We start from the raw sequence: 25,642 nt of genomic DNA, 5'->3' as shown, positions 1-25,642 counted from the left end.
TGTTCAAGCACTTGAGATTGAACATTATTGAACAACACCCTTGTCACCATGTGAGCAGGAGGCCTAGTAGGGGTTTCATGAAGATGTCAAGAGATTGTTAAAATTGTACCATTAAACTACTTGGGCTTCTGTTTCAACTTTGTACGCTCTAAATTTTAAGACCTCATTTTAGGTCAGTGAAAGTTTGAATCCCTGGATTAGAACTTACTTCCTTCTTAGGTTTAAATCAAAAACCTTTCATGACTATTTTTTGCAGACTATCCCAAGAATTAAAAAAATATCTAAATACACACACACACCCCCCACGATCAGCCATTAGGAAGGTATGTCACTATACAAGTTAGTTAGACACAATACAGGCAGCTCCTTCAGCTTGGAAAATCTTATTTTGTTTGATAAGATTGCTTCTTGTGAGGGAACGGCAGTCCTGGCTATAAAAGTTCTAAAAGTAAAATGCAATGCTCCAAGCCAAAATATACCCTGATTTTCACCCAATCCAAAGGCAATATTCAGGAAAGCACTTTTATTAAGGAAGAGCATTTACAGTCTATATTTTAATCCTGAAGTCAATGTGACTAAAACATACATGTGAACACACATTGCCAATTGCATTTCAGAACAGCAATTGATATTCAGTTTCTACTAGGAGAATTGCCATCTCCTGATAGAAACCAAAAGCCTGTAGGCATTCAAGCTTTTCTCCTGGAGCTAAAATGGCTGGTCCAGGAAGAAAATAACCTGGCAACAGCCAGGGTTAAATCACTCCCTTTCTTCTGGGAGACTAAATGTCTGTATACCTTCTCCTGGCTTTGCTCCTCTGGGAATCAGGAAGAGTGAAACCAGGGGAAATACTCCCATGCCTTCCTGAAACTGGGGTCACCCTAGCCCTTAGAAGGCAGCAGGGAAGCTGCTCCTGCCTAAGAGGTGGGGGGAGCAGCAGCCATCATTTCAAGTCTTGATTTCAGGAAGAGACAGAGGTCTTTACCAGCTCCCATGGGTTTCCCCTTACCAGCTGTACCAACAAGCTGACCCAGAGCAGTGCAGAGTGCAGGCAGGCTGCTGTGGCTCAGGAGCTTTGCAAAATACCTCTGCCCCACTCTGCACTGCTTGGGGTCAAGCCTAGAGCAATGTGGGGCAAGGCAGTTTGCCACATCCTTGCCACAGTGCTCTCCCCATTTCCTTGTACTCTTCCGGGTCAGCCTCAAAGAGTGCAGAGTGGAACTAGTCTCCTGTGGGGGACAACTGGGAGGGTTCCCAACCCGCCCTGGGAGAATGCTTCCACTGGAGGGATGGGGGCATATTTTCCACAAGCAGAAACCCTCACCAGCTGTCTATGTCAGCTCCCAGGTAGAAGAGAGGGAAGGCTGTCAATTAGTGAGATTCGCTAAGGGTAAGGGTGGCTGAAAGAGCAGCTTTCCAGTGTCACCTGTCTGGGGAGCTTACCTGTGAAGCTTTCTAGCCATGGGGCTGGAGGAATGTCGGTACAGTTCACCTGGGTTATTTTTCTACCAGAATAAATTTCTTCCAGTAGAAACAAACATCTGTAGGCAGTCTTAAATACAAGTGCTTTCATCAATCAGGGTTCCAGAAAAATCAATAGTTAGGCAAGTCAGGACAGCAACTGGACTTTGGTGTGCCTGTCTACTTTCAGAATGCTTTCCAAGCTTGCAGAAATGTTACCATGGTATTCACACCCAAACTGAAAGGCTTGGGGGCACTTTTACACATGCTTGGGGCGGGGAGGGGAGCTTTAATTGGAGTGGCTCTGAGAGCTGCTCTAATTAAAGCACCACAGCATCTCGTACATCAGCATCCCCACACTTCAAAATAGTGATGGGGGCACTTGAACTAAAGTTCATTTGACAAGCAAGTGTGGGGACACTGATACACAAGATACAGAGGCTGGCTGGAGCACGGTAATTACCATGCTCCAGCAGACCCCATTAATTGAATGCTCCAATGCATTGTAAATACTGCATATCAGAGCAGCCTCACAGCACCTGTACAGGCACCCTGTGAGACCACTGGGTTTTTATATGATGCACTTCAAATTTTTAAATAAGTCATATTCAAGTGACTAAAGAAAGCAGACAGCCTTTCAGAAAACAGTTTATTAAATAAATGAGAACTGGTCACTACACCTAAACACAGACACAACACTGAATAAAGCATGCACTTACACAGACATCAATGACTATCAGTTGATTACTTCTGAAAAGATCATCTCTTCTCTCTAAGTTTAAGGCTGTACCAATACAAATATTTAAAAACAATAAGAAATCATACTACAATAGTAGCAAACATTGTACATACAATGAAGTCAATCCATTGCTTGGCAGGAGTAGACTTTATAATAATGACAGAGGGACCAGACACCAAGTCGAAATATGTAAAACCATCAGAATCTCTTGGCAATTTTAAATGGGTCAATGGGAAAAATAAAAGCTAATGTTATACTTCAATTAATCCACAACTTCATTTATTCTTTTGAAATATTTCTAATTCTTTGAGAAGTGAGTAAAGGAAGGAATACACCAACCCTCTAAAGCCTTTGCTCTCATTTTACCCTTCATGTCTCTTCGGCATTTCCTTTCTTCCACAAGCTGCAGAACAGCAACACTTTTCAAGGAGAGCTCTTAAATAAATTATAGCGAAGCAGGCATATAGCCCAAAAAGTGTTTATTCCATCACAGTTAAAGGCAGACGGTTAGGTATCTGAGACAAGAGGTGTCATTTGTCTTTGTTAAGAGGTAAATAAACTCTTACAGAAAAGCAGGACATTTTAATCACACCAAGGCAACATCCACAGAGCAAACAATCACCTGTAGCGATGGTCCCAGCAGGCATCCAGCACTGCTCTGGGTAGACTACCTTCTGAAACAAAAGCCACATAGCAATAAGATGCTCAGGGAGGCTAATTACCTTGAGGAGGAGGGGTGTTATGGACCCATTCCTCAGCGGTGTTAATTAGCCTGCCACAACAACTTGTAGAAGCAGCTAAACTGCTTCTGCTTTACAAGGCAGCCAGCCCTGAATGAGGCAGTATGCTTGAGGGTGGCATGTTTACTCTCTAAGTATAGCTTAAAACGCACTTAAGAGTTGCGCTCTATTCTGGAACAGACTGTAATAACATCACTTTACACCGCCCAAAGATCTGACCCATCCTGCTGTTAAACTCTGAGGAGCTATTTTGTATTAATAGCATGGGGGCATGCCACAATTTCTACCCCTTGCTGACACCAAAACAAACACGCCTTGTTTACAAGTAAAAAAGGTGTGCATTTTTAGCTATTGGCTCCGCCTGGAATCTGACACCCAAGGCAAGTTGTTCTCATTTTTCCATCTCTATTATGCCCACCCCACCTTACTACCAATTTTACTCATTCTCTACCCAGTTAAATTATTGCAGACTGATTTACTCCAGCAAAGGTCTAACTTGACAATAATGACTCCTAGTTCAACAGATGACTCTGACTCCTAGTAAACCATTTTGATGAGGGGCACATAACAGAAAAGAATCCACTGATGGCACTTACACACAAATGATCCTGTAAGGCTTACAGTATTAAAGTGCACCAAAGTCTTACATTTTTCCCTGCTAACAAAATGTGTAGAAATAATTCAGAACACACATAGAGAGAGAGCAGATCTCCAAGTTAAAAAGGTATCTTTTTTACATAGAACAACATTTCAATACTAAAAATGTATCATTTTTTTTCATTCTGCAAGATGTTTTAAAATAACTGACTGTGTTAATGGCAGGGATATTCAAAGGCATCTGAAGGACTCTGGCACCTGGATTTCAATGGGGCTTGGACATCTAACTCCTTTAGGTGCCTTTCAGAGTCCCAATGGAGAACATTGCAGTATTGTCAAAACAGACTTCTCACAATGAGGTGAGAGGATTTAAAAGTTCCCTGCCATAAATAAAGGAAGAAGTCAGCAAGGATACCTGACTGAAAACTTAGAGAGTAAATGAAAGGCCTCAGAGCAAGTGCAAACTGATATATGTAGTCCACTGTTGTATTAGCAGCCAAAGGCTAGTGTCTTTCATATAGCCAGTGGCTCAAAGACACTGATAAAAAATGTCTGGTAAAAAATGAACGTGTAGAATTAACTATGCATTGTATCTGTATCTATTATATGGTCCCTTTTCTGATACCATGTTCACACTTGTAGAGTTAAGATCATAGTTTCAGCTCACAGTGTACTAAATAAATGGTTTGGTGACCCAATTTGACAAAGACAGATCTGGCTTCAGCAATGAAAAACAAAGGCAAAACAGCTTTAATACGATGGGAACCCAATGAATTTTTGCCACAATGGGCAGAAAAGTTTAGAATTACTGTTGCTATTTCACTATTTACATATGAATCACTTACTGAACAGCAGTGGCCAACACTGTACAGGATCACAGAAAGCATTACAGGTGAAGGATGTGATTCTCCATCACAGCCCTTGAACATTTAATTCCTGGACCAAGTGGGAATAAACTTCACCAAACCAGAATTCTCCAGTCCTCCTAAGGGTGGCACTATGCACTTATCGTATTCATGTATAAGCCACCACCAAGCACACAAGACAGGGGAGAACCACAGTTTGTCATAGTCAACTTTAAATATAGTACGTATTAAAAACAGGAATCTCAGCAATGATGGGGCTAAAGGAGCTGTCCCAAGATTACTCCAGTTGAAAAAATAGCCCAAGATCTCTAGAGACAGCCTTATTACTCCCAAGAAAGAGAAATCAAATTATAACATAAGGGCCGCTGGAGTCTTTACAAGATTGGCTTTACAAGATTAAATTTGGCTGAGACATTCAGGAGTGGCCATATGTAGTTGATTTGAGAAATCTCACATTGAAATGAATTTCAGAACATGCCAAGAGCTGCACCATCTGAAACACAGGCTCTTTCCTGGGTTTATCATTCAGAGCACCTTAATAGAGAGCAGCCAGACCAGACACTTTTGAAAATCTTACTTTAAAATTCATTTTGGAGGGAATTTGTGATTTTGAGTGCATTGAGATTCGTTAGGTCAATGGCACCCAAACTTTTTGTCAGGCATGCCACAAATTAACCTTGTACCCTTCTCAAGAACCACTCTGATTCCCTTCTTCTGTCTCACTTGCTGCTCTGCTTGCTACTCTGTGCTCCCTGCCCAACCTCCTGCTCTGCTTTCTGCCCTATCTGCTGCTGTGCTCTCTCTGATCTGCCACATGCTGCATATGGAGGCTGCTCATGCCACCCCTGCCTCAGGCCAAACTGATCCTTGAGGACAGAGACACAGCTTTAATACAGGTACTCACAGGGATAAGTTTGACGTCACTGATATTTTCTAGTTAACACTGATTTTCTAGCAATGTGGTGTTTTGGTGTAGCAGGGTGTACTCCCTCTGATAGAGGAGCCTTTTTCTGATAAAATCAGTCCATTTATTATACTCCTGAAGGTTTTGTTGCCAGAGGACACAAACAACCCTTTCACATTCACATAAAAAACACATCTCCTCTTCAAGTAAACAGACAACAAACATAGGAACCAACCTCTGTTTTTCCTTCAGTTCCCCAAGACAGTACTCTGCTCCAGGTTGCAGAGTTTAGCTTTCCTCCCTCTGTCTGGCCCTTTAAACTACTTATAGACATGAAAAAAGGTGCTTTACTTTCAGCTTGGCAAACCCTTGCAGCAAGCACAGCACATGCCCAGAAGAGACAGACCCAGCTTTCCCAATATCTGTATACATCTGGCACTTCAGTAGGGCTTTTTGACATTTTCATTTAATAGCTAATTAAATGAGCTATTATATAAAAGCCCTACTGAAGTGCCTGACCTATAGAGATTCTGGGGAGCCAGGTCAAACTAATGCACTTCTAATTCTGGTAGAGTGCTGTTTTGGGTTTGTTTTTTGGGGTGGTGGGGAGTTTCATATCTGCCAGTGGCCATACATCCATGAACCATATGTCTGGTCCTTTCTCTATGGACCAGGGAGAGCCAACTCCAGTGTAGTGCTTATCCATCAGATTCCTCACCTTCTTTTACCTTAGCCCCTTCTCTGGGAGCCTTTTCACTTCCTTTGGGCCAGCTAATCATTCACATCAGTTGGGCTGCTGCTCCCAGGTAAGCAAAGAGGCAATCTTTGTCTACCATCTGCATGCGGCTAGTTTGCAGCTATACCCTGCTACATTTGGTTTGCTAATTCTTCCCAATTTTTTCATGGATCATCCCTCTCCTGCTAAAACTTTCCAGTAAGCATGCAAAACTGATTTGATTCAGTTTTGCAACTAAAAAGGATTTTAAAAGTTACATAAAAATCAAATTCATCCATTTTGATTTGTCGCTGTCTACATTTTCAGCTTCTAGAGAGCAAGAAGAAAAGCAGGTTTTTTCAAAATGGACAGAATCATGACACAAAAGGTGTAGCATTAAAGTAGCTAAAGAGAGGAGACCCAAAATATTACAAATGCATTTCACCGTGTACTTCTTCTGTGGCAGTGTAACTCCATTAACTTCAGTGGAACTGAAAAACTAAATGGAGCCCATTGCCTTTGATAGAGCTGTCCCTCATGTACAATGGGCGCTTTAATGCACATTAGCCTATTTGAATGCATGTTAAAGCATCACTAAAATCTGTGCTATTTGGCTAATGTGCATTAAAGAAGGTTAATGTGTGTTAAGTGTCACTTTAAAATTGTGCTTTTTAGTTAATGTGCATAAAGACAGGCTAATGCTCATTTTCTTAGTACCTCACAATTGGGAGGTACTAGATTTAATGAGTATTACCTAAAGCATGTTAATGCACAGAACATGTAGACACGAACACTGAGTGGAAATAAGATCAGAATTGGGCCCATTATGAAAACAACATCAAAAAGTATAATTACAGTATTGCTTTCACTGAAGAGCTATGGTATTTTAATGAAAGCTCCTTAGCTACCTTAAAAGGTTTTGTTATTATATTTGATATAATATCAATCAACATATTGGATATCAACATATTAGATATCAAAATCTCCATTTATTCTGCTACAGTTTCTGTCCAAGTAGGAAAGCAATGCTGTTCAGCAACAAATAAATCCTATATATTCCTTCGCACCATGTTTGCTGGATGTGTACAACCTCTGATTTACATGCACGCGTGCACACACACACACACACACACACTTCATTAGTTTCATCAAGGTTTTTTTCAAAATAAAATGAGTAACCAAGAAAAGTCCTTCAAAACCTTCCAGATGATTTTTAGGGAAAAAATAAAAGATGGAGATGCTTTTTATTTACTTTTTAAAAACGCACATTAAGTTGATGCATGATCATCTGTGTGGAACAGGATATTGTAAATTTGGCACCTCCTGTCTACCACAACACATTTCCTTCTACAGAAGGCACTAAATACTGGCTCAAAACATGAAATAAACAGCAAAATATACAATGTCATACATAAAACTGTTAACTGGTACAGCCTCTCAGTACAGTTTTCAGTTAGCTACAATAAGTGGTTATAGCAGCAATGGTTAACATGTCTACAAATATCACAAATGTACAGATGTGAAAGCGCCTACAAGACATGCAAAAGTTCAACAGTAATATCACTGAATCACACAATGCATAGAAATAGGGTTTTTTTTGGCAAGACAGTGATTTTTGTTAAGCACACACTGCTTATAAAACAAGAAGGGAAAACAACAAAAATTACCTTTAAAAATGTTGTTTAAAAGTTGAATTTTATTTGTAAGGAGGGCATAGTTAGAAAAGTGAGCAATACAAATTCAGTCTGAGAGGGAGATTTAACATTGAAAATGGGACTGATCACATGGGAAAATTCACATTAGTACGTGGAAGTTGTGTTTTTAAAAAGCAACATACGTTCTTAACGTGATGTTTTGGGGGAAACAATGCCAAACCTAGTGGTTTGGCAAACAAGGAAACAATGGATTAAAAGAATTAAACATCGTAAGTAAAATAAATTAAAAGATGTATTTTTGCTGGTGCTTACCTAGCATTGCTCACCACGAGACCAAGGGCTTTCATAGCAAAATACTTTTCAAAGGCAAGGTTAAAGAAGACAGACCCTTTCCTTTTTCATATTATTGTGACAAGGTATTTAACAGAATTCACAGATTTGTTTGAGTCTGACAGGGCCATGCCATAAGTAATTCTACTATGGCCTCAAACTTGTAACCTCAGGGCTATCAGCCATGCCCCTTTGCATCCACACCACCCCAGCAGGTATAATTAAGACAAATGGAAAATATTTCCTATTTCCAATGTAAAAGAAAACAGGACATTAAAAGGCTGGTCAAAGACCAAGATTCTTTAGAAAAAAGACAAACAGCTCTATTACTGTTTGCAAAACTCTCTCTTTCCCCTTGCTATTATGCCATCTTTACCACCTGTAATACTTATGTAACAATCCAATCTATTTCTCTACTGCCTTGCCATGACCTAGGAGATATTACCTACTCAAGGCAATTATGTCCACGGGGGATGAGTCACCACAACAAAAATTAGTGTTCAGATTTTATTTCACCTATTAAGTGGGTAAGTGGATTTTGGCACCTAAGTGCTATTTTATTCCAGCCTGCTTGAGTCCCTGAACAAATTAGTGCAAAACGTGGTTAGGTTCTCCCTCTCCTCAGTGTTTTTTGTGAGAGTTAACAGTCAGATGATGGTGTGCCACTAAAGTAGATAAATTAATGGATTTTCAGGGATCTGAACAGGTAAGTCCACTTAAATGCCCCAAAGATGGAAAAGACTCTGATTCAGCAAAACACTTATTTATACATGTACTTAACATTAAACATATGAGTTGTCCCCCTGTAATTAGTATCTATCCATACACTTTGAGTTTGGTACATGGCTAATGGGATTGCAGGATTGGGGGGAAAGGCATGTTATTCAGTCTCATTGTACTCACTTAAGTGCTTGACAGAACTGGAGCCAAAGTTTGCCCTAGTGGAGCATTATTTTCTCCCATGCTAATATTCTGAATCCCCTCTGAATAGCTCAGATCTAATATTCAGTGGGTACGGCTACACAAGACTTTACTGTGCAGACTAATTAGCGGTGCAGTAAACATTGTGTATCTACACATGTGCCCCTATTAGGCTGGGGTAAACTAACATACTCTGCAGCAGCATTGTACTTGTAAATACTTGTAAATAGTAAATAAAAGTACTATTCTGCTAAAGAATAAAAACTCCACAGCAGTGCATGTGTAGATGCTTTCCCAGCCAGCCCCTCTGCAGCATGTTGAGCCAGGAGGAGCAGCCAGGAGCTGGCAGTCTGACTCCCTAGACTCCCCATTAATTGCATGTGTAGACATGCCAAGTGTACAGATAGAGAGATAATAGATAGATGATACATAATATATAGACACACAAAGATACACACACGTGCACGCGCACGCACACACACATACACACACTTCATGTAAATGATTTATGGGAGTTACATTAAGAATCCAAACCTGCAAAGATTTTAGGCATAAAAGTCCCATGCAAATAAGGATGTGCACAATTTAAATTATGAATATCACACAAAGAAAAATGGATATTTTCCTTTGAATCACTACAGTCTTAATTTGCTGGATGCTCAGTTTCTTATACTCCAGGAAAATATTTGTCTTCCTGAACAGTTTCAGAGATTCATACAGACCTAGAGCTGGAAGGGACCCTCAAGAGACCATTTAGTCCACCCCACTGCCTGAGGCAGGCAAGGTTGTGTGTTCTGTTCAGGGATTGAACCTGTGACTCTGGCTTATTCAAAGGCATAGCAGAAACCACTGTAGGACCCACTTTCCCTGTCTACCAGATGCTGAACATATGAGAAATACTTGTTTTTACTACGGGAGGGGACTATGCATGCAGCAACAATGTAGAGCGGAACATGGATTGCCCCAGAGAAAAAGTTCAATTTTTATTTCACGGTCAGATTTGATCTCTAAGGATTTAGAAGCCATTCACATTACAGCATCCTGTAGCCAAACACAGGGCCAGTTCATTCAGTTCACATGGTTAATAGAAAAACATCTCAAACAACCCCTTCCTAAATCCTTTACAAGTCTTCCTGGTATAACACAGAATTTGGTGGCTACTATGAAAGGGAGATGACCTGTTTAACTTGAATCTACACATGGCTGTCAGTTCTATTTTAGGCTTTACTAAGCAAACTTGGGACCTGCTTTAAATAAATTCTGGGTTGATTTCTGCTTTGCCGTGGAAACCGAATAAAATAGATGCAGTTTTGCACAGTTTAGGTAACAACACATGAGAAATTCAAGTTTCTTCAAGTCAGCTTTGCTTTGAGGTTTTGGGTTTGCTCCAAACAAATAAACAAAGCAAAACATAGATGAGAAAGAGAACATAACGTCCTGTGCACTGTATGTAATGCAGGTTATATCTATGGCATTTTGTCATCCTCAAACTGCCCCTCCAAAACTCCTCAGCCCTGATCTGGAGGGGTCGCCTTGAAGAGAAAAGCTAGTTTGGTTTCACACTCCATTTGGATTTTGACTACCAAAGATAACAGCAATGCTGTAAGCAACATATACATGCTGATCAATCTCCTTGATCAGGAATGCATTGAGCCCGCCAAGTTCTCTCATGAACAGAAAACCTGCCCAACAGCCAAGGCTGTCCCTATGGGGGGTGAATTAGGGCAACCACCCTGGGTCCCACGCTTTGGGGGGACCCTGCGGAGCCAGGCAGAGTGGCCACAGTGACTCTGTGCTGCCACTGCTGGCTTCACATCTCATCACTCGGCACATGATCAACTCATGCCCCCGATGGCTGGGGGGCATGGTGGCGGCGGGAGCGCAGCAGCGGTGGCGAGAGTGCAATGGTGGTAAGCAGGGGAGCTCCCGCAGATGCCGCTGGCACTGTCAGCTATGGGGGGGGCGGGTGGCGAGTGCTGACCAAGGGTTGGCAACCACCTGCCACTGCCACTGGCAGTGGCAGCAGCGGCCAGTGGGGATCATGGATTGCCTGCAGCTGCCACTGGCAGTGCCAGTGGCACCACCACGCTTAGGGGATGCACATGTACCCATGTCCATCCCAATGCATCACCCCTGGCTTGGCACCTCCTCCCCCACCGCTGAATTCACTGCTGGCTTCTTCACATCTGGGGTGTGTGGGGGCAGGGCCCCGGACAGGCAGATTTGCCCTGGGCCTGCGCCTGGCTTGGGTCATCTCTGCCAACAGCCATGAAACAAAATTAGCTTTAGCCATTACTATGTATTTAATTTGTGAAGCCAAAAGCTCCTTTTTTCTCTATGGCTAGGTACCGACATTAAAAAAGCCTGAGGCAGAATCGATCTAAGTTATGTGGTTTTCTGTAAGCAGCGTAGTTTAGATTGGTAGCAAACAGGATACACATTTGCCCTTCAGTGGGGGAAGGGAGGGAAAAGGGGGTGGGCAGGGAAATCTTAGACTGGGTTCTGCCACTTTTAAACCAGACTGTCTGCTGAATTTCTGTTCTGTTAGGGTATAGGTAAATTTCTGATCACTTATGCTTGTAACAGTGTAATGTCTGTGCCTGGCCTATCTAGTCCAGTGGTCAACAGTGTTTCCCAGTGATGGGCCAGAGTGACCCAGTTCAGCAAGTCAGTGCTAGGACCTGCCCACCAATGCTACAGCTTCTGCATGCCAACCGGCTGTGATGCAATGTGGGAAAGCTTCCTGGCTGCCCAGACAACTGGACACAGAGCAGTGTAGCACACTGCAGATGAAGCCCTCTGATGCCAAATGCTACTGAAGCCCCAGCTCCACAGGCCAGATCCAAGGGCCCCACAGGCCAGAGCCACAGGCCATAGGTTGCTGACCTTTATTCTAGTCTCCTGTGAATTGAATACTACTTTTTTTGATCATCTACATCATAGAATAAACAGACTTCTAGGATTAGAACTCACATGAGAGATTGTGGCATGGGGGGGAGCTTTATTTTCTTTCTTATCTATGTATAAGCAGAGTATAAAACCCTTTAATTTAGGCTCTACAACAGCAGGGTTTATTGCCTGAAATGCAATTCAATTTTCTTGGTAAAAGTGTATGCCAACAACATGAAATAAATATTTGGGGGTGTATTCTGGCAGGCATAACTGCATGGGCATCAAGGGAGCTACCCACGAGGGTACCTCAGAACACAGGCCTGAGGAATAGAAGGACATTCTTCTACAAAATTATAGCTCTTGCAAACCACTCATTGAGAATTTAAGACTGCCTTTTTAAAACAAGCAGACCTAGTAAGGATAAAATTTGTAATTCATTACCGAAGATCCAAATGACATCTGAACAACAATTTTTTCCTTTAGATACTTTATGCTGCTCTGTAGTGAACTTTGAGCACGAGTATAAAAGATTAGGCAAAAACATCCTAATCCCTTTGGGACAATTACCCATTATCAACATAGAGAGAGCTCATTTTGCAGCCATCATTACAGTAAAATGAATAGAATTTTGCATATATTACCTACTAATATTGATCAATTCAGTGAGAATTGGAAGATGAGAAAATAAATGCCTCACGTAAGAACAAATCTAGAGGAATGCCAAGTAAAAAAAGGTAGTACTTTCACAAGCCAAATTGATACAGTTTCATCACAAGAGTGACAGTTTCATCACAGGAATCTCCATGTATTGCCATTAGTGCAACCATTTTCCCAACATGAATGGCTATTGCCAAGAATAGCAAACTCTTTTATTATTAAACTTGGAAAGCCATAAAAGCATTGCACACAGCCTGAGTTTTAGACTGAATTTCCTCAGTCTTCTAGCATTGCATGGCCACTGAGGCAAGCGCTCTCAGTGCTGGTCTTTATCACAGCTTTGTGCACCCCTGTTCCACGTATCTAGATGGTACAGTGGCAAACGTGTTGGCAGCTAGTCTGTCCCAGTGCTCCTATCATTGTTAGCACTGGTACAGCTACAACGTACTAGCCCAATTCAGGGAGATCAAGCAATGTAACAGTGTAGAGACAGCCACAGGTTGTTTCAGAGCTTCTGGAAGTCATCTGACCACCCATATCTTGCACATTCTGTAGAAAAGTGATAGACATATGATATTCTGAGGCTAACTCTCTCATTGAGTTGTACAAATGGTTGTCATGTTGCCTTTTACAGGTACTTCACTACCAGGAATTTTTCATGGGTTCAGCTATACTGCTGTTAGTTTCAGTGCAATTACAGAGCCATACAAGCTCTAGAACAGTCAGCAGAGACCCTGGGGTCCTGATTCAGCAAATGCACTGCATAAAACAGGGCTGGCCAACCTGAAGCACATATGCCACAAGTGGCAAAGGCCATCTCTCTGTGTGGCACATGGCAGATCAATGAGGAGACAGGCAGGCCAGGGGCAGATACAACAGGAAGCAGAAGGCAGAAAGATCAAGGAGGGAACACAGAACAAGGAGCAGAAAGAAAATCAGCAGATTGGACAGGGCAAGGGGATTGGAGTGTCATTTGGGGATGGTCCAAGGCTAATTTGGGGATGGTCCAAGGCCTGCCAAAAACCTTTGGCCCACTATGGCATAAAACATGGGACACTATAGCAAGAAGGAGCTCTATTGCAACCTTGTGTCTTCTTTGCATTTTCCTCCTCCAACACAACAAAACCATAGCAATTTAATTGTTCTGGACCCCCTTCCAGAAGAAGAGGGAGAAAACCATTTTGAATGGCAGTTCAGTTTTTTCTCTAAAACAAATTTATGCTTCAGGGGTAGCTTGTCTTCTCTACATTCTAGTCTCCATTACTGGAAGAGCAGTTTCCAGGATATAAGGGGAAGTGCAAAAAGAAAATAAAGTGCATTAGGAACCAAGATGCCAATTTATCCAAAATAAGTATGAAATGGCCAGTTTAATGGGACAACAAAGGAGGAGTGTTGCATGATCTGTTTTCGGCCATGTTTAATTATGTACTGTACATCTTAAACCCCAGCCAAAGTGCAAAAGTAAGACTAGTTAATTTAAAATAAAACAGAAACCATTTACCTGTATTAAATGAGCATTAAGTTTTCATAGCCTTGGGTACATGCAACCTTTCTGGAAACACAAGACTTTACTAAAAAAAATTTAAAAAATAGGTAAGATACTATTTCCCAGGGCCTGGCAGGACTTACACAGTGAAAGCTGCCCTTTTGCAAAGAGTCTGCCCAACGTCTGTGTGCCACTTAAATCCTGTTTTGTGTACAGTAGTTGTACTCAAATGGTGCACAGACACTGTGCTGATCCCATCTGCAAAGGGGCAAATTTTGCTATGCACACCTCACTGTACGGTAGAAAAGATCCTTCTGAGAAACATTTTCCATTATTAAATGATTGCAGGTATGTAGCAGATACATCTACCTGCCTCTATGGTCCTCTAAATACACACACTTGTTTTCATTTGAACTATCAGGTGTTTACAGAGACATTATTCTGAAATGTTTGTGTTTTGAGCACTGAAGGGGACCACATGCCAAAAGCTGGAAGAACGGCACTGGGGGAAAGAGGAAAGGCGAGGGTGGGAATCTCTCCTGCTCTGGGGACTCAAAGAAGTCCCTGGCTGCAGCACAGTCCCACCCTGGCTGTTGTTGCTGGGGCACAGACTTCCTAAGGTGAGTTGCCATTCTGGTGCCCCCACTAAGTTGATGCCTGGGGCTGGTGTCCTGCCACCACCTTCCTCCGCCCCCTCCCCTTCCCCCAAGTTATACTTTGTGGTATTCAGAGACATAGGCCTGCTCTTTGCAAGCACGTAGTACTCCACAAACTCCTGATCTACTATTTGGAGTAGAGACTGCACACTCATTGGGAGAGATATTGGGCCCTGCTCTGGTGTAGAAGTCCCATTAAATGTGTTACTATAGCTTGAAGGAGGATTCCCCTGTTACAAACAGAGCCATGCTCCAAGCAGCACCGTGCTGCCCGCTTTTGTAACTCCTGACAGCAGGCTAGGATGAGGGCTGGGACAGGGCAAGGTAAGTAAGGGATGAAAGGGGAGACAGGCTTTCAGTCACAATCCTCTGGAGTTTATCCTCAAAGCAAATAAGAGAAGGAATGGACCACATATCATAGATGCCAGTTATGTCAATTATTCCATGTGCGGAAATTACTCAGGTACTATTTGCAACAATAATTGTATATGAACCAGGATAGAAAATGGAGAGTATCTGGTGCTATGCAAGTGTTAATTTACTCAGGGGTTATTTTAGTTTTGGGAGCAGCCCAGTATCTGGAATGCAATAAAGCCAACTCTTCCTGGACTCTGGTTTGTGCTTTATGTTAGGTACACAAAACTACCAGTAAAATCTAATCACAAGCATAGAAGTTAAGTATGTGCAATACTCTAGAGCTTGTAAAAATGCATCAGATAAAGAAACAAAAGTGTAACTACATTAGAAATTTAATAGTACAATGCCCTTAAGCACCTAAGAAATACGTTTCAACCTGAAAAAATTCCATAGTGGGGGTACCCTTCAAGAAGCTGATGACAAAATACAGCTGTTTTGCGCTACCCTAGTGTCTGACATCACATCGCTTGTGCATTTTTTGTAGAACCATTTGAAAATATACTGCAAGAGAGTTTTTATGGCCATGTCATTGTAATGCACCAGACATGTAATCCAGCTGCAGGATTTTAAGCTAAATATGTGGATTAAAAACATATAGCTGCATGGCAGAATGTGTCACCCAGTAAGATTGACAAATTTGAAATAGTTGTGTGAACCTTTCCAGAGACAAATCATAGGCTATGACAATTATAAAACTTCACTGTGTTTACCCAACCACTGCATGGGTTCTCTCTTAATCATACATATGCGCTGTGCAAACATGCAATACTATAAACACATACACCAGTAATTACTACAACAAGGGTTAAATATTCAAGTTCTTTAGTCCTGTGGCCCCTGGTGAAGAAAAGATTTGAATGTGCAATCAGATAAATAGACACAGGTGCATATATTTGTATAACCCAATGTAGATGTTCTCACTGGCATGTATTTGAATATGTGACCATATCAAAAGGAACATTAACCTAACATTTACTGCACTTACTGATGTCATGCTTGTTAGCTGGGACTCTTAGAAAGGACAAACCAACATGGACATGTAGTGATCTCCCTGTAGGCTGGTTTGCACAACAGACCAGTGATAAACCATGTATCTAAAATGTACCTCTCATTTGTAAGGATTAATCAGCTTTAATATAACTTTAAAAACTACAGGGCAAAAGTTTGCTAAGTTACATGGAAGAACCCCACTAAAACCAGTGGATTGTCCTGAACAAAAATTATTATGCTCACATGGAAGCAACCATTTTAAATCATATCACTCTAGACAGTAGTGCAAACACTTCCAATGCATTTTTTCAAGTTACCCATGTCATTCATCATTTGACCTGCTCTAATCCACTGCACAAATAGGACCTTATTTTGTAAGTGAGTCTTTCAGAGGGGTAGAGCATGCAATAAGGTACTTTTAAATCAGAGTAATAGTGGGAGAACCTAGCCCCTGGCTCAGATAGGCATAAAGGGTTAAAAGGTTTGTAACAGTTCACAGAGCTACAGCTTAACTTCAGTGTCCTGATGGTATTAACGGGAAAGAGTCACTTGGTACAGTACAGTCAACAACATTCATATTTAATCCAACAAACAATGTTATCATATGAAGGGTTATAATGAAGCTTATTTTTCCAAGTTTAAAAAAAAAAAGAAGAGGTCAACACTTAAGCTTACTTCTCAATGGTTGGTTTTAAGGTGTTAAATTAAAATGTACAGTGGTCATAATAAGAACGTGAATATAAAGCCCTTCTATTTATGGGCCAAAGTCTAATAGTCTTACTCAGACTGAATAGTTTTTAAGTGCTGTTTGTATTCAGTGGGCCTACTTTTGGAATATTGTACTATCAGGGGTATCAAATCCTGACCATACAGGTTTAAGGTTACTTCAACCAGTAGTCTAAATAGGGCTTATTGCTCTAAACACCCCAAATAAGCTCACCTAGTGATCTGCCTTCCATTTGACAGAAACACTCAGCATTGAGTTACTCATAAGGGTTCACATAAATTAAAATAGGCTAAACAAACAAAACCCTGTTTAAAAATAAAATAAATGTAATAAACATGTCCTCCCTACCCACTTTCCAAAATAAATAATTCCTTCTAAACATAGCAACCAACCATGCATGACTTGATCAACAGTACTGGAGCCATTAGCTCACCCCTACTATGACAAGAACCCAATTACAAATTAAAATATGCAAAGCAGACAAAGAGGAATTGGAATGGGAGCTATCAGGACATAGCATGCCTTGTGGACTGAGAACCAAAGAGCAAGTGACTTGTTTTAGCTCCCTCAGAGCATTCTGCAAAATGTTCCTCCTTAAAAGATACTTTGATTGTATCTTAATTCATCACAGGCAAAGTAAAGAGTATCCAAAATGCAACACCCACAGAAATCAGTAGGTCCAAGGAGTTTCTGGAAGCATGCTTTTGCATTGAACTGTAAGATGCCAGTCAGGATGAAAATGATTTTTCAACACAAACTGGAAAAGCTTCAAGAGAAAGCTATGAAGATGGGGGAAATCATGCCACCAAACAATACAGAGACAATAATCCTAGGTTCAACCACACAGGTTTCATAACACTGACCAGCTCTGAGACAACCTTCAGTTGCTGTTACTACATCTTCTGGGGGTAGTAACACTCTTTCTTGCCCACCGATTTTAATTAAATGCACTAGATACTTGTGCTGGGGTGTGGTGACAGAACAGTAAAAAATGTCTGGCTATGGCTTAGAGTCATGAGTTCACAAACCCTGCTCCTGACTGCCAAAAGGCTGTGCCCAGCCAAGCCAGTGTAAATGGACACCTGGTCATTCAGACTGGGGAGCCAACAGCAGCTAGATACGATGTTAGCTGCATCATTTCTTTATGCCACTGACTAGATGACTGATGTGCCTTGGCCCATCGGGCTGGAATGGTTATTTGGCTCTAGGGGACCTTCTGACAGAGTTGTAAATTTAAAGAACTTAAGCAACAACCTCACCCCCAAACTAGAATGTAAATAAATTTCAGCAGACAACGTGCCCATCTATGGCCTGCTCCAGCACACACTCAATCAGTAGCTAAACTATCATGGACTTCTGTGGGCTTCAGCCCACGCTGCAGGTGTGTTTCTCAAAAGTCTCATCTTTGCAGTGCTAGGGAACCTTAGCAAAAACATTTTCATGTGCAATGCAGAACAAATTTAGTTCAATTCCCAAAGAAACGATCGCATGTAATTATAAAGGTCAAGAATTACAATGGTTCTATGGAAACACAGTATTTGTTAGTATCTTCCTTGCAATTAATGAGCAGTCACACTGCAAAGTAAAACAGGTTGAAAGGTAACAGTCAGGATTTAAAGTCTCTAAGGGCCAACCTTTGCCTCCATATTCACGCATCACTTCCCTTTTTTCAGTTGGAAACAATGAGCATGCATCTAGCTGAATTTATCTCAGTATGTCTTCCAGGATTCTAGAATTGTCATTTTTCTACCTAACATAGAAAATACAAATAATAAAATTATCAGTTTTGGATTCTGTGGATTTTGAATGATGATTTAAGACACGTTTGTTTTGCTTTCCATTTTTATGGCTTGGGCAAGGACTTCTGATTTTTCAGTATGGTTGCTTTCTCTGGAAAATTCAAAAGCAACTGCAGTTCTAATTTAGTAGGTTGTTACACTGAATTTCTAGCAAAACTAAAGACTGATGCTTGTTTGCAGCAGTTAAGATTACTGGTATAACAGTCTTTTTGCCATTATTTCATTGCATATTGTTGAAAACAATGCTTCATGGTCTAAAACCAGTGACATTTCAATCACGGAGAAAAAACCCAACAACAAAAACAGTTTAACGTATCTTCAGTTGATTTGAGGAATATTATATATCTTTCCAGCTAGCATTAATGAGCTTTAGGAACCAAAACAACATGTGGACAAAAATCCCTGTGAATGATTTCACAAACTTATATGAAAACCTTTCTTACTTCTTGGTCTCACTGAACAATAACAAGCTAGCAGGTTAAGAAGCAGCAGCCAGCGATGTTTGCAACCCCCAGTCTAGAAGGTCAAAATAAGGTTTTTTTTCCTTTAAAAACAAAACGACACTATTTTAAAACAGAACTGAGATATAGACCTCCCTGGAGTTTTACGCTTGTCATCCATATGCATGTTAAAAACTGTATGTTCAGTCTATCTTGTGTTGCCTGAGAACCATTTTGCTCTTGTAAAATCTGCTATTATATTATAACACATAAGTAGCTTTCATTTTCTGTATTAACACTATAAATACTATGTTAGTAATACTAAACTATTTCTATTGACTTATTTGTAAAAAGAAAAATATATTATATATTTATATATATTTTTATAAAGTGAATTAACACTGAGGGGCATGGGGAAATAGTGTACAATCACAGTTGGTATGTGTTAGTGGGCATAAATTCAAACAAAAAAGCAGTTTGGTTTAAATCCACCTTTCAAGCAGTGTCAGAGGAAGAGTCATAGGAAGCTGACACTATGAAGTTGCCAGGGTTGGAGTGGCTTGCCATAGACTGAGCTGCTTGCTGGCTTAAATTGTTACAAATGAGCACCAGCTGGTTGCTCTGTGCTTCAGACAAGGTACTGCAGCTCTGGTAGACACTGAAATTGGTCTTTCTGCCAGGTATGTTGCCTTTCTCACACATTGTCTTCACCATCTTTGCCAGCTTGTTTTTCCCCAAGGCTTGGCAATTATACCAGTGAAGGGCAGCCAGGTTGACAACTGGCTTAATGGACAGGTAGAAAGGAGCGTCTTCATATCGCATGGCAGGTGGCCGCCTTTGAGCATATTCCTTGTAGTCTTGCACTGGACAGGTTTGTGGAGAATGCTGTGTGGCGTACACCCGGGAGTCTGTCCCTCCTCTCTTGCTTTTGGCATTCACATCTCCATTATCTGGCCCCATCCATTCCAAGTATTCCAGTCCAGTCTCTGTCACCCGGAGCCTGATATCCCCCCATTTGAGGGTGGACCCATGGAAACCTGTACAGTGTCCAAATGCTTTAGTGTTATTTAGCCAGACAAGATTCAGCAACCCCTCAGGGTTATACCGACTCAACAAGCCTCGTTTGCGTAGGATAAGCTCATCAGCAAAGGTAAGCTTCATGGATTTGTGTGGCTTGTTCCCTTTACCTTTACACCTCAGCTCTATCTGCTTTTGCTTCAAAGCTTCTTGAGACCTCTTGAACTCCTTATCCCTGGTAATACTGTATCCATACCTGTGCTCTTTGAGGTACCGCTCTAGCCCACACTGGTAGTTGGCCAAGCTATTTGGTTCATATTCTGACCCATCCTTCTGCCTGGCATCCACAAAGAAAGAAGCTAGGTATGCGTCAAGCTCTTTGCAAGGGATAACATAGATTTCCCGGGTCTCGGAGGGATATTTGGAGATGAGAAATTCTCTGAAGTTGCGAAGTGCGGTTTGAGTGCTGCGGATGGTTTTCTCATTCTGCTCCCTGCTAAGTTCTGCTGCTCTTTCATCCTGGTCTGAAAGATGCAAAAGAACAGAGAAGGGAACAGTGAGTTTGTGCAACAAGTTGTTCCCAAAAATAAATTTCCTTAAAAGAAAAAAAAGAAAAGAAAGAAAAAAAAATCAATTTCACAAAGAGCATTGGAAAACATTATTACATACCTGTCTCATGTTTGAAAAGCCAACTTCAGTTTCACAAATGATGTTACTAGAGTATGGCAAAAAACAATCAAAATGAGCTCCTCATGTCACTGGCACACACTTAAGTGCATGGAGATTTGTGGAAATGTCTGGGATTAGAGATGGTCTGTTTTAGAACAAATGCAAGATACAGAACTTTTAGACTGATTCCACTGCTGTATGCAGGGGCCCAATTCAAGTCAATAAACCCATTCGGAATTACTTCATTTGTGAAACCAGAGGTTGTACTGGTTCCAATTTTTTAAAATAACTAAAGCATCATATTTATTACATTAAAAGTATCTTTAATGAAATGCATTTGTAAAGTGCTAAATAAACTAGACAGAAATGTAAAATACATAATAGTGCACAACACACCCAAAGGAGGCTTGCAAATAAGCATACAATGCATAGTTTACATGTGTACAAATAGCAGAGGGGGACATTTCAACTTTAGGGAACACCAAAGAAGAAAGCATTGATATTTAACAACACAGTACTACACAATTTCACTTGGATTTAAGATCACCTATGCGATCCAGATTTTTTCTTGATAGTGGAACCATTGCTCCTGGAGACACTAACCTTTTCTTCATCCAGGGAACCTTGGCAGAAGATCAAAATCTGGAAGCAACTTTTTATAGGCCTAGCAAGACTATTTTTAAAGGCCTTCCTGATCAGTGACATATCAAACCAGCTGTTAATTAAAGCTCATGTTACCACTAAGATAATTTTCATTAGGTATCATTTTTTGTCCTGAGCATGGCATGAAGAACATGAAAAGGAAAGGGGTCCTTTTCATTTACGTTACCAGTGACATTGGAAGACTGTTTTCTCTTCATGTACAAACAATCTTTCCACAGGAGGATGTAAGGTATAAGCATGAAGGTGGAACTGTCGTTACACATATGTGAAAAAGCTTAATAATTTTAGGAAAGAACTGCACACAAACAGGCAAAACTTCAATAAATTAACTGTAAGAGATAATTGCTAACAGAACTTGGTTATTGTATTTTCCATGTAACAGGCAGAAAGAAATTCAGCCCTTCTCTAATATATCAGAACAAATAAACTAACAAAACCCCCCACTTCTTTTGTCCTTAACAATCGTCCTATATACATATGTTTACAGCCACATATAAGTACCACCATTTGCATTTCAGTAGAGCCAGATACCTAAGAACCAGTTTGACCTACCATGTTTCCATTAGCTAAATCTAAAACAATGGTTTCAACCATTCAACCATTTTAGACACAAGGTATTCCTCAGTAAATGCCAGCTCTCAGTTTTTATTAATTTTTTACTTCAGAAAAATACCAGAGCAATTCTTCTGATGCACAGAACTCAGAATGCAACAGGCCAGAATGTACTTAACACTATGGATTCCTAACTGAAATCTCTGGGTTTATCTTGTGAATCATGTTTCCACACCTAACAGTGCTAACATTGTGTGGCACCCCATGGCACCTTTGAAAGGATCTTGTGGCACACCCTTTTTGAGAATCACTGATCTAAAAGATCCCCTTCTCTCATGACACTCTTAGGACCTCCAGCCTCTCTCCAGCTAATTCCACTGAATTCCTCTCCTTTCTGGCCTGACCATCCGAGAAGGGAAGGAATATACTGAGGCCAAGTACTGTAAACCTTACTCTTATGGGAAAGCACAACTACATATAATAATACCATTATGCCCTCATCTCCTAGCACCCCAGTCCCCCTAGTTCTTGCAGTGAATAACAGGAGTAGATATGTAAAATTTAAAGAAGAAACAGAACCAAATGCAGGAAAATGAAGGTGTAACCTCCCCCTCTCACTGCTATTTATCATCTTCATTTTCTTCCTGAAATGTTGACAGGCATGTAATCAGGTGTCAGACGTATAAGTCTGACAAGGTGTCATATTTACATTTCCCCCTCTGATCATTATGACAAGGATGAAATGTTTTTTAGTACGCACATAATTCAGGCCAAAAAGTTAGTCTCCAGGGACTCAATGTGGGTGCATCTTGAGGTGTCTAGGAGAAATCCATTTCCTCTCCTGTTCTTATGAACATAAGAGGAGTCATCTGGACCTATATTCAAATACCAGCACAAAAAAGAGCATAATTCATTCCCCATAATGTTTATTCCAGGAGTGTCAAACTGGCCAGAGTGCAGCTTGCATCTTGGACCAACCACAGCAGGGCAGTCCCAGACTGGCTAAAGTGGGTGCTACAGGTGCTGGATCTGCTATGCAGGGGTGGTGGTTCTGGATTGGCTAGTGTGGGTACTGCATGCAGGGTGGGACCCAGACCAGGGCCTGGGTCCTGCACTAGGGGCCAGATGATGGAGCAACATGGGCTGAAACCAGCCTGCGAGTGGTTTGTTTGACACCTCTGTTTTACAGTATGATTCATGTTACCAAGTGTATTATTAAGATTAAAACAGGGGTCCTGTAAAATGCTGTCTTTTTTATAGTACTTCCACATTGGAGGTGCTTCATTTATAAGATATTTTTCCCTTAGCAATCTGCAAAAACAAGGTGATTTTGGAGTGAGAGAATCAAACCACATCCTATCTGCTTTACACCTCATCTTCTGCAACAACAAGCATTTGGAATCAGAAACCTGGGGGAGACTGATTGATTGTGAAAGCAAATGAATTGACGTACAGCTTGTTTTTCAGTAGCAGTATTGGTTCTCCACTGCTAGAAGTAGCAAAAAAACAATTTTATTTATTTATTTTTTGGTCAGGAAACTAGGGGATCTGAACAGGAAGATGCACAATTCTAAATCCTATCCTCTTTGTCATACCAAGCAAGAGAAACAGCTAAAGTCACCTTGTTCCTCCTTTTCTGTGCTTTTTCTATATAAGAGGCAAGAGTTTTTTGTGATACCTCTTACTGGAAGTATAGTTGGAGGAGATTAATACCTTGATTCAACAAAGTAGTTAAGCATGTGCCTAACCTCAAGCACTATCACTGGTAATCCTATATGCTTCAATGCTTTCTGCCTGCATCTCTGAAATACATAATTAGAATGTCTGGGACCAGATGAACATAGTCCTGTATGCTTCACCTTCTAGCTTCCTCTCCCTCAGGGAAAAAAAGACTGCGAAGTAAAAATTGTGGCTTAAAAAATGTTAAAAGATGGAATGTAGAAAAACATTAAGAAGGGAAGGGAAACACCTATGTTTTAAAGACTGACCACTATTTATGTTGGAATCAAAGAATCTGCGATATCCTCTAATGAAGACTTAATGCCTAGGATGAATCCTATTAATTTTGTTGGGTACAGTATTGAAAGGAAGAGCTGATACCATTCAGTGAATGAGAAAAGTACACCCTGCATCAACCACCATTTATTTTAATCCTCTGTAAGTAATCAGCATTTTGACTGACAGCCCACATTTCCTCTCCACATATTAAATACAGCGTCTGTATAAACAGCACATATAATGGGTTAGTTTTAAATATGTCATAAATTATCACTTGTTAGAGGCTGACTTGTCACAACATAGGAGTGACACACAGTCAGTCACTTGCGTTATGGCACTTTTTTTTGCCTTGTGAAGGTAAGTGCAACTAAACTGTTATAAATCCCATGCAACTTTAAGATCCTTTGTAGTTACCATTAACAAATCAATGCCTTTGGCAATAATATCCAGAGTAACCTCTCCACTGTCTCCATTTCTGATTAATTATTTCAGTGCAACATTTTGCACAGGAGATTGGTAGGTTGCATGGTGAATATTAAAAATAACAGGCCAGATTCTCATCTGGTGTAAATCTGTGCATCTCTTCATACTTCACAGTCAGTACAGCTCCATCATTTTTTCCCAGCTGCGAATCTGGCCCAATGGCCTGAATACCCTACTGAGTCACTCTCCTATTTTATGTTACTTGAATTCTGTGGGGAATCAGTCCCACTTTGTTTAAAACTCCACGCCTCCATTAGTATCCCACAGGAAAAATGGGCTGGTTTACCATAAGACTGAATTAAGAACCTACAGATGAAAACTGTGAAATAACCAAAACCATCCCAAAAATGGGATATGTAAAAGACTTATCAGAGAGGTAATAACTACATTCTTGTTTTCCTACACTTCATTAAAATCATACTTCTGTCACCTCACCTTCAGGGAATGAGGTTGAAAGAAATGTTATATGCATGTTAAATATTTCTCTCTAAACAATAACTACCATGATCACATGATCTTTAGATTCCAGCTGCCTGGGATTTTAAGAAAAAACACTGAATATCATTTAAGTTGAGAACACAGTTATTTAAAGAAACACCAGAGCACCCCAAGGGATGACAAGGTTGAATGGTCATGAACTCCTCCATGACCGTTTCAAGCTGGACATAAGGAAGAACTTCTTTACTGTCTGAGCCCCCAAGGTTTGGAATAGACTGCCGCCGGAGGTGGTTTAAGTACTTACTTTGAACGCCTTCAAAAGACATTTGGATGTTTATCTTGCTGGGATCCTATGACTTGATTATCTTCTGAGGTCCCTTCCAGCCCTAGTGCCTATGAATCTATGAATCTATAATCAGAAAGAAGAGAGGAACACAGGACCTCCTTGGCCGTCAAGCCCAGTCCCCAAAATATGCACAGATCTTCTTATAAGGATCAGGAGTGCTCTTAGGAAACTGAATGTTATTTCCTGATCAAACTCCTTTGATCTAGGTCAGGATGATAAAGGTCCCTATCCCAGTTCTTCCTTTACTACATCCTTCTGAATTAAGATGGTTGGCTCTCCTGAGGCGGTCTTGTCTTCTTCCCTGCTACCAGAAACACATCTGGGATCAAGCACAGATTCTCTAATCCAGATGAACACAGATTTATAACCTGCTGAGAATCCATACTACTCAGTTGTATTCAGATTCTAATTTTGCCTGTACCGTAGCTCCAATTAACAGAAGTGTCTGAAACAAGCAAAAACTTCTTTCTACTCTGTTCTCTTT

General features: G+C 40.8%; 1 protein-coding gene across 5 annotated transcripts in view; it reads right to left on the bottom strand.

The window, feature by feature from the left end:
* The window catches only part of KIAA1958 (KIAA1958 ortholog), a 188,932-nt gene that overhangs the window by 24,084 nt on the left and 139,206 nt on the right, over positions 1–25,642 (bottom strand). For 3 of the 5 annotated variants that reach the window (XM_090038860.1, XM_090038859.1, XM_090038857.1), the window contains one exon: positions 2,100–20,533. The exons of 1 other annotated variant lie outside the window; for it this stretch is intronic. In XM_090038860.1, the coding sequence (XP_089894986.1) occupies positions 19,488–20,533 (1,046 nt within the window). In that variant the 3' untranslated portion in view covers positions 2,100–19,487. Of the gene's footprint in view, positions 1–2,099; positions 20,534–25,642 lie in introns of those variants that run through there. One more of the 5 variants, XM_090038858.1, reaches the window with a different exon arrangement.

This window comes from Crocodylus siamensis, chromosome 3 (assembly GCF_052110815.1).
Source record: "Crocodylus siamensis isolate JL-2025a chromosome 3, ASM5211081v1, whole genome shotgun sequence".
Taxonomy (NCBI): domain Eukaryota; kingdom Metazoa; phylum Chordata; order Crocodylia; family Crocodylidae; genus Crocodylus; species Crocodylus siamensis.
This window is presented reverse-complemented; position numbering and strand designations above follow the sequence as displayed.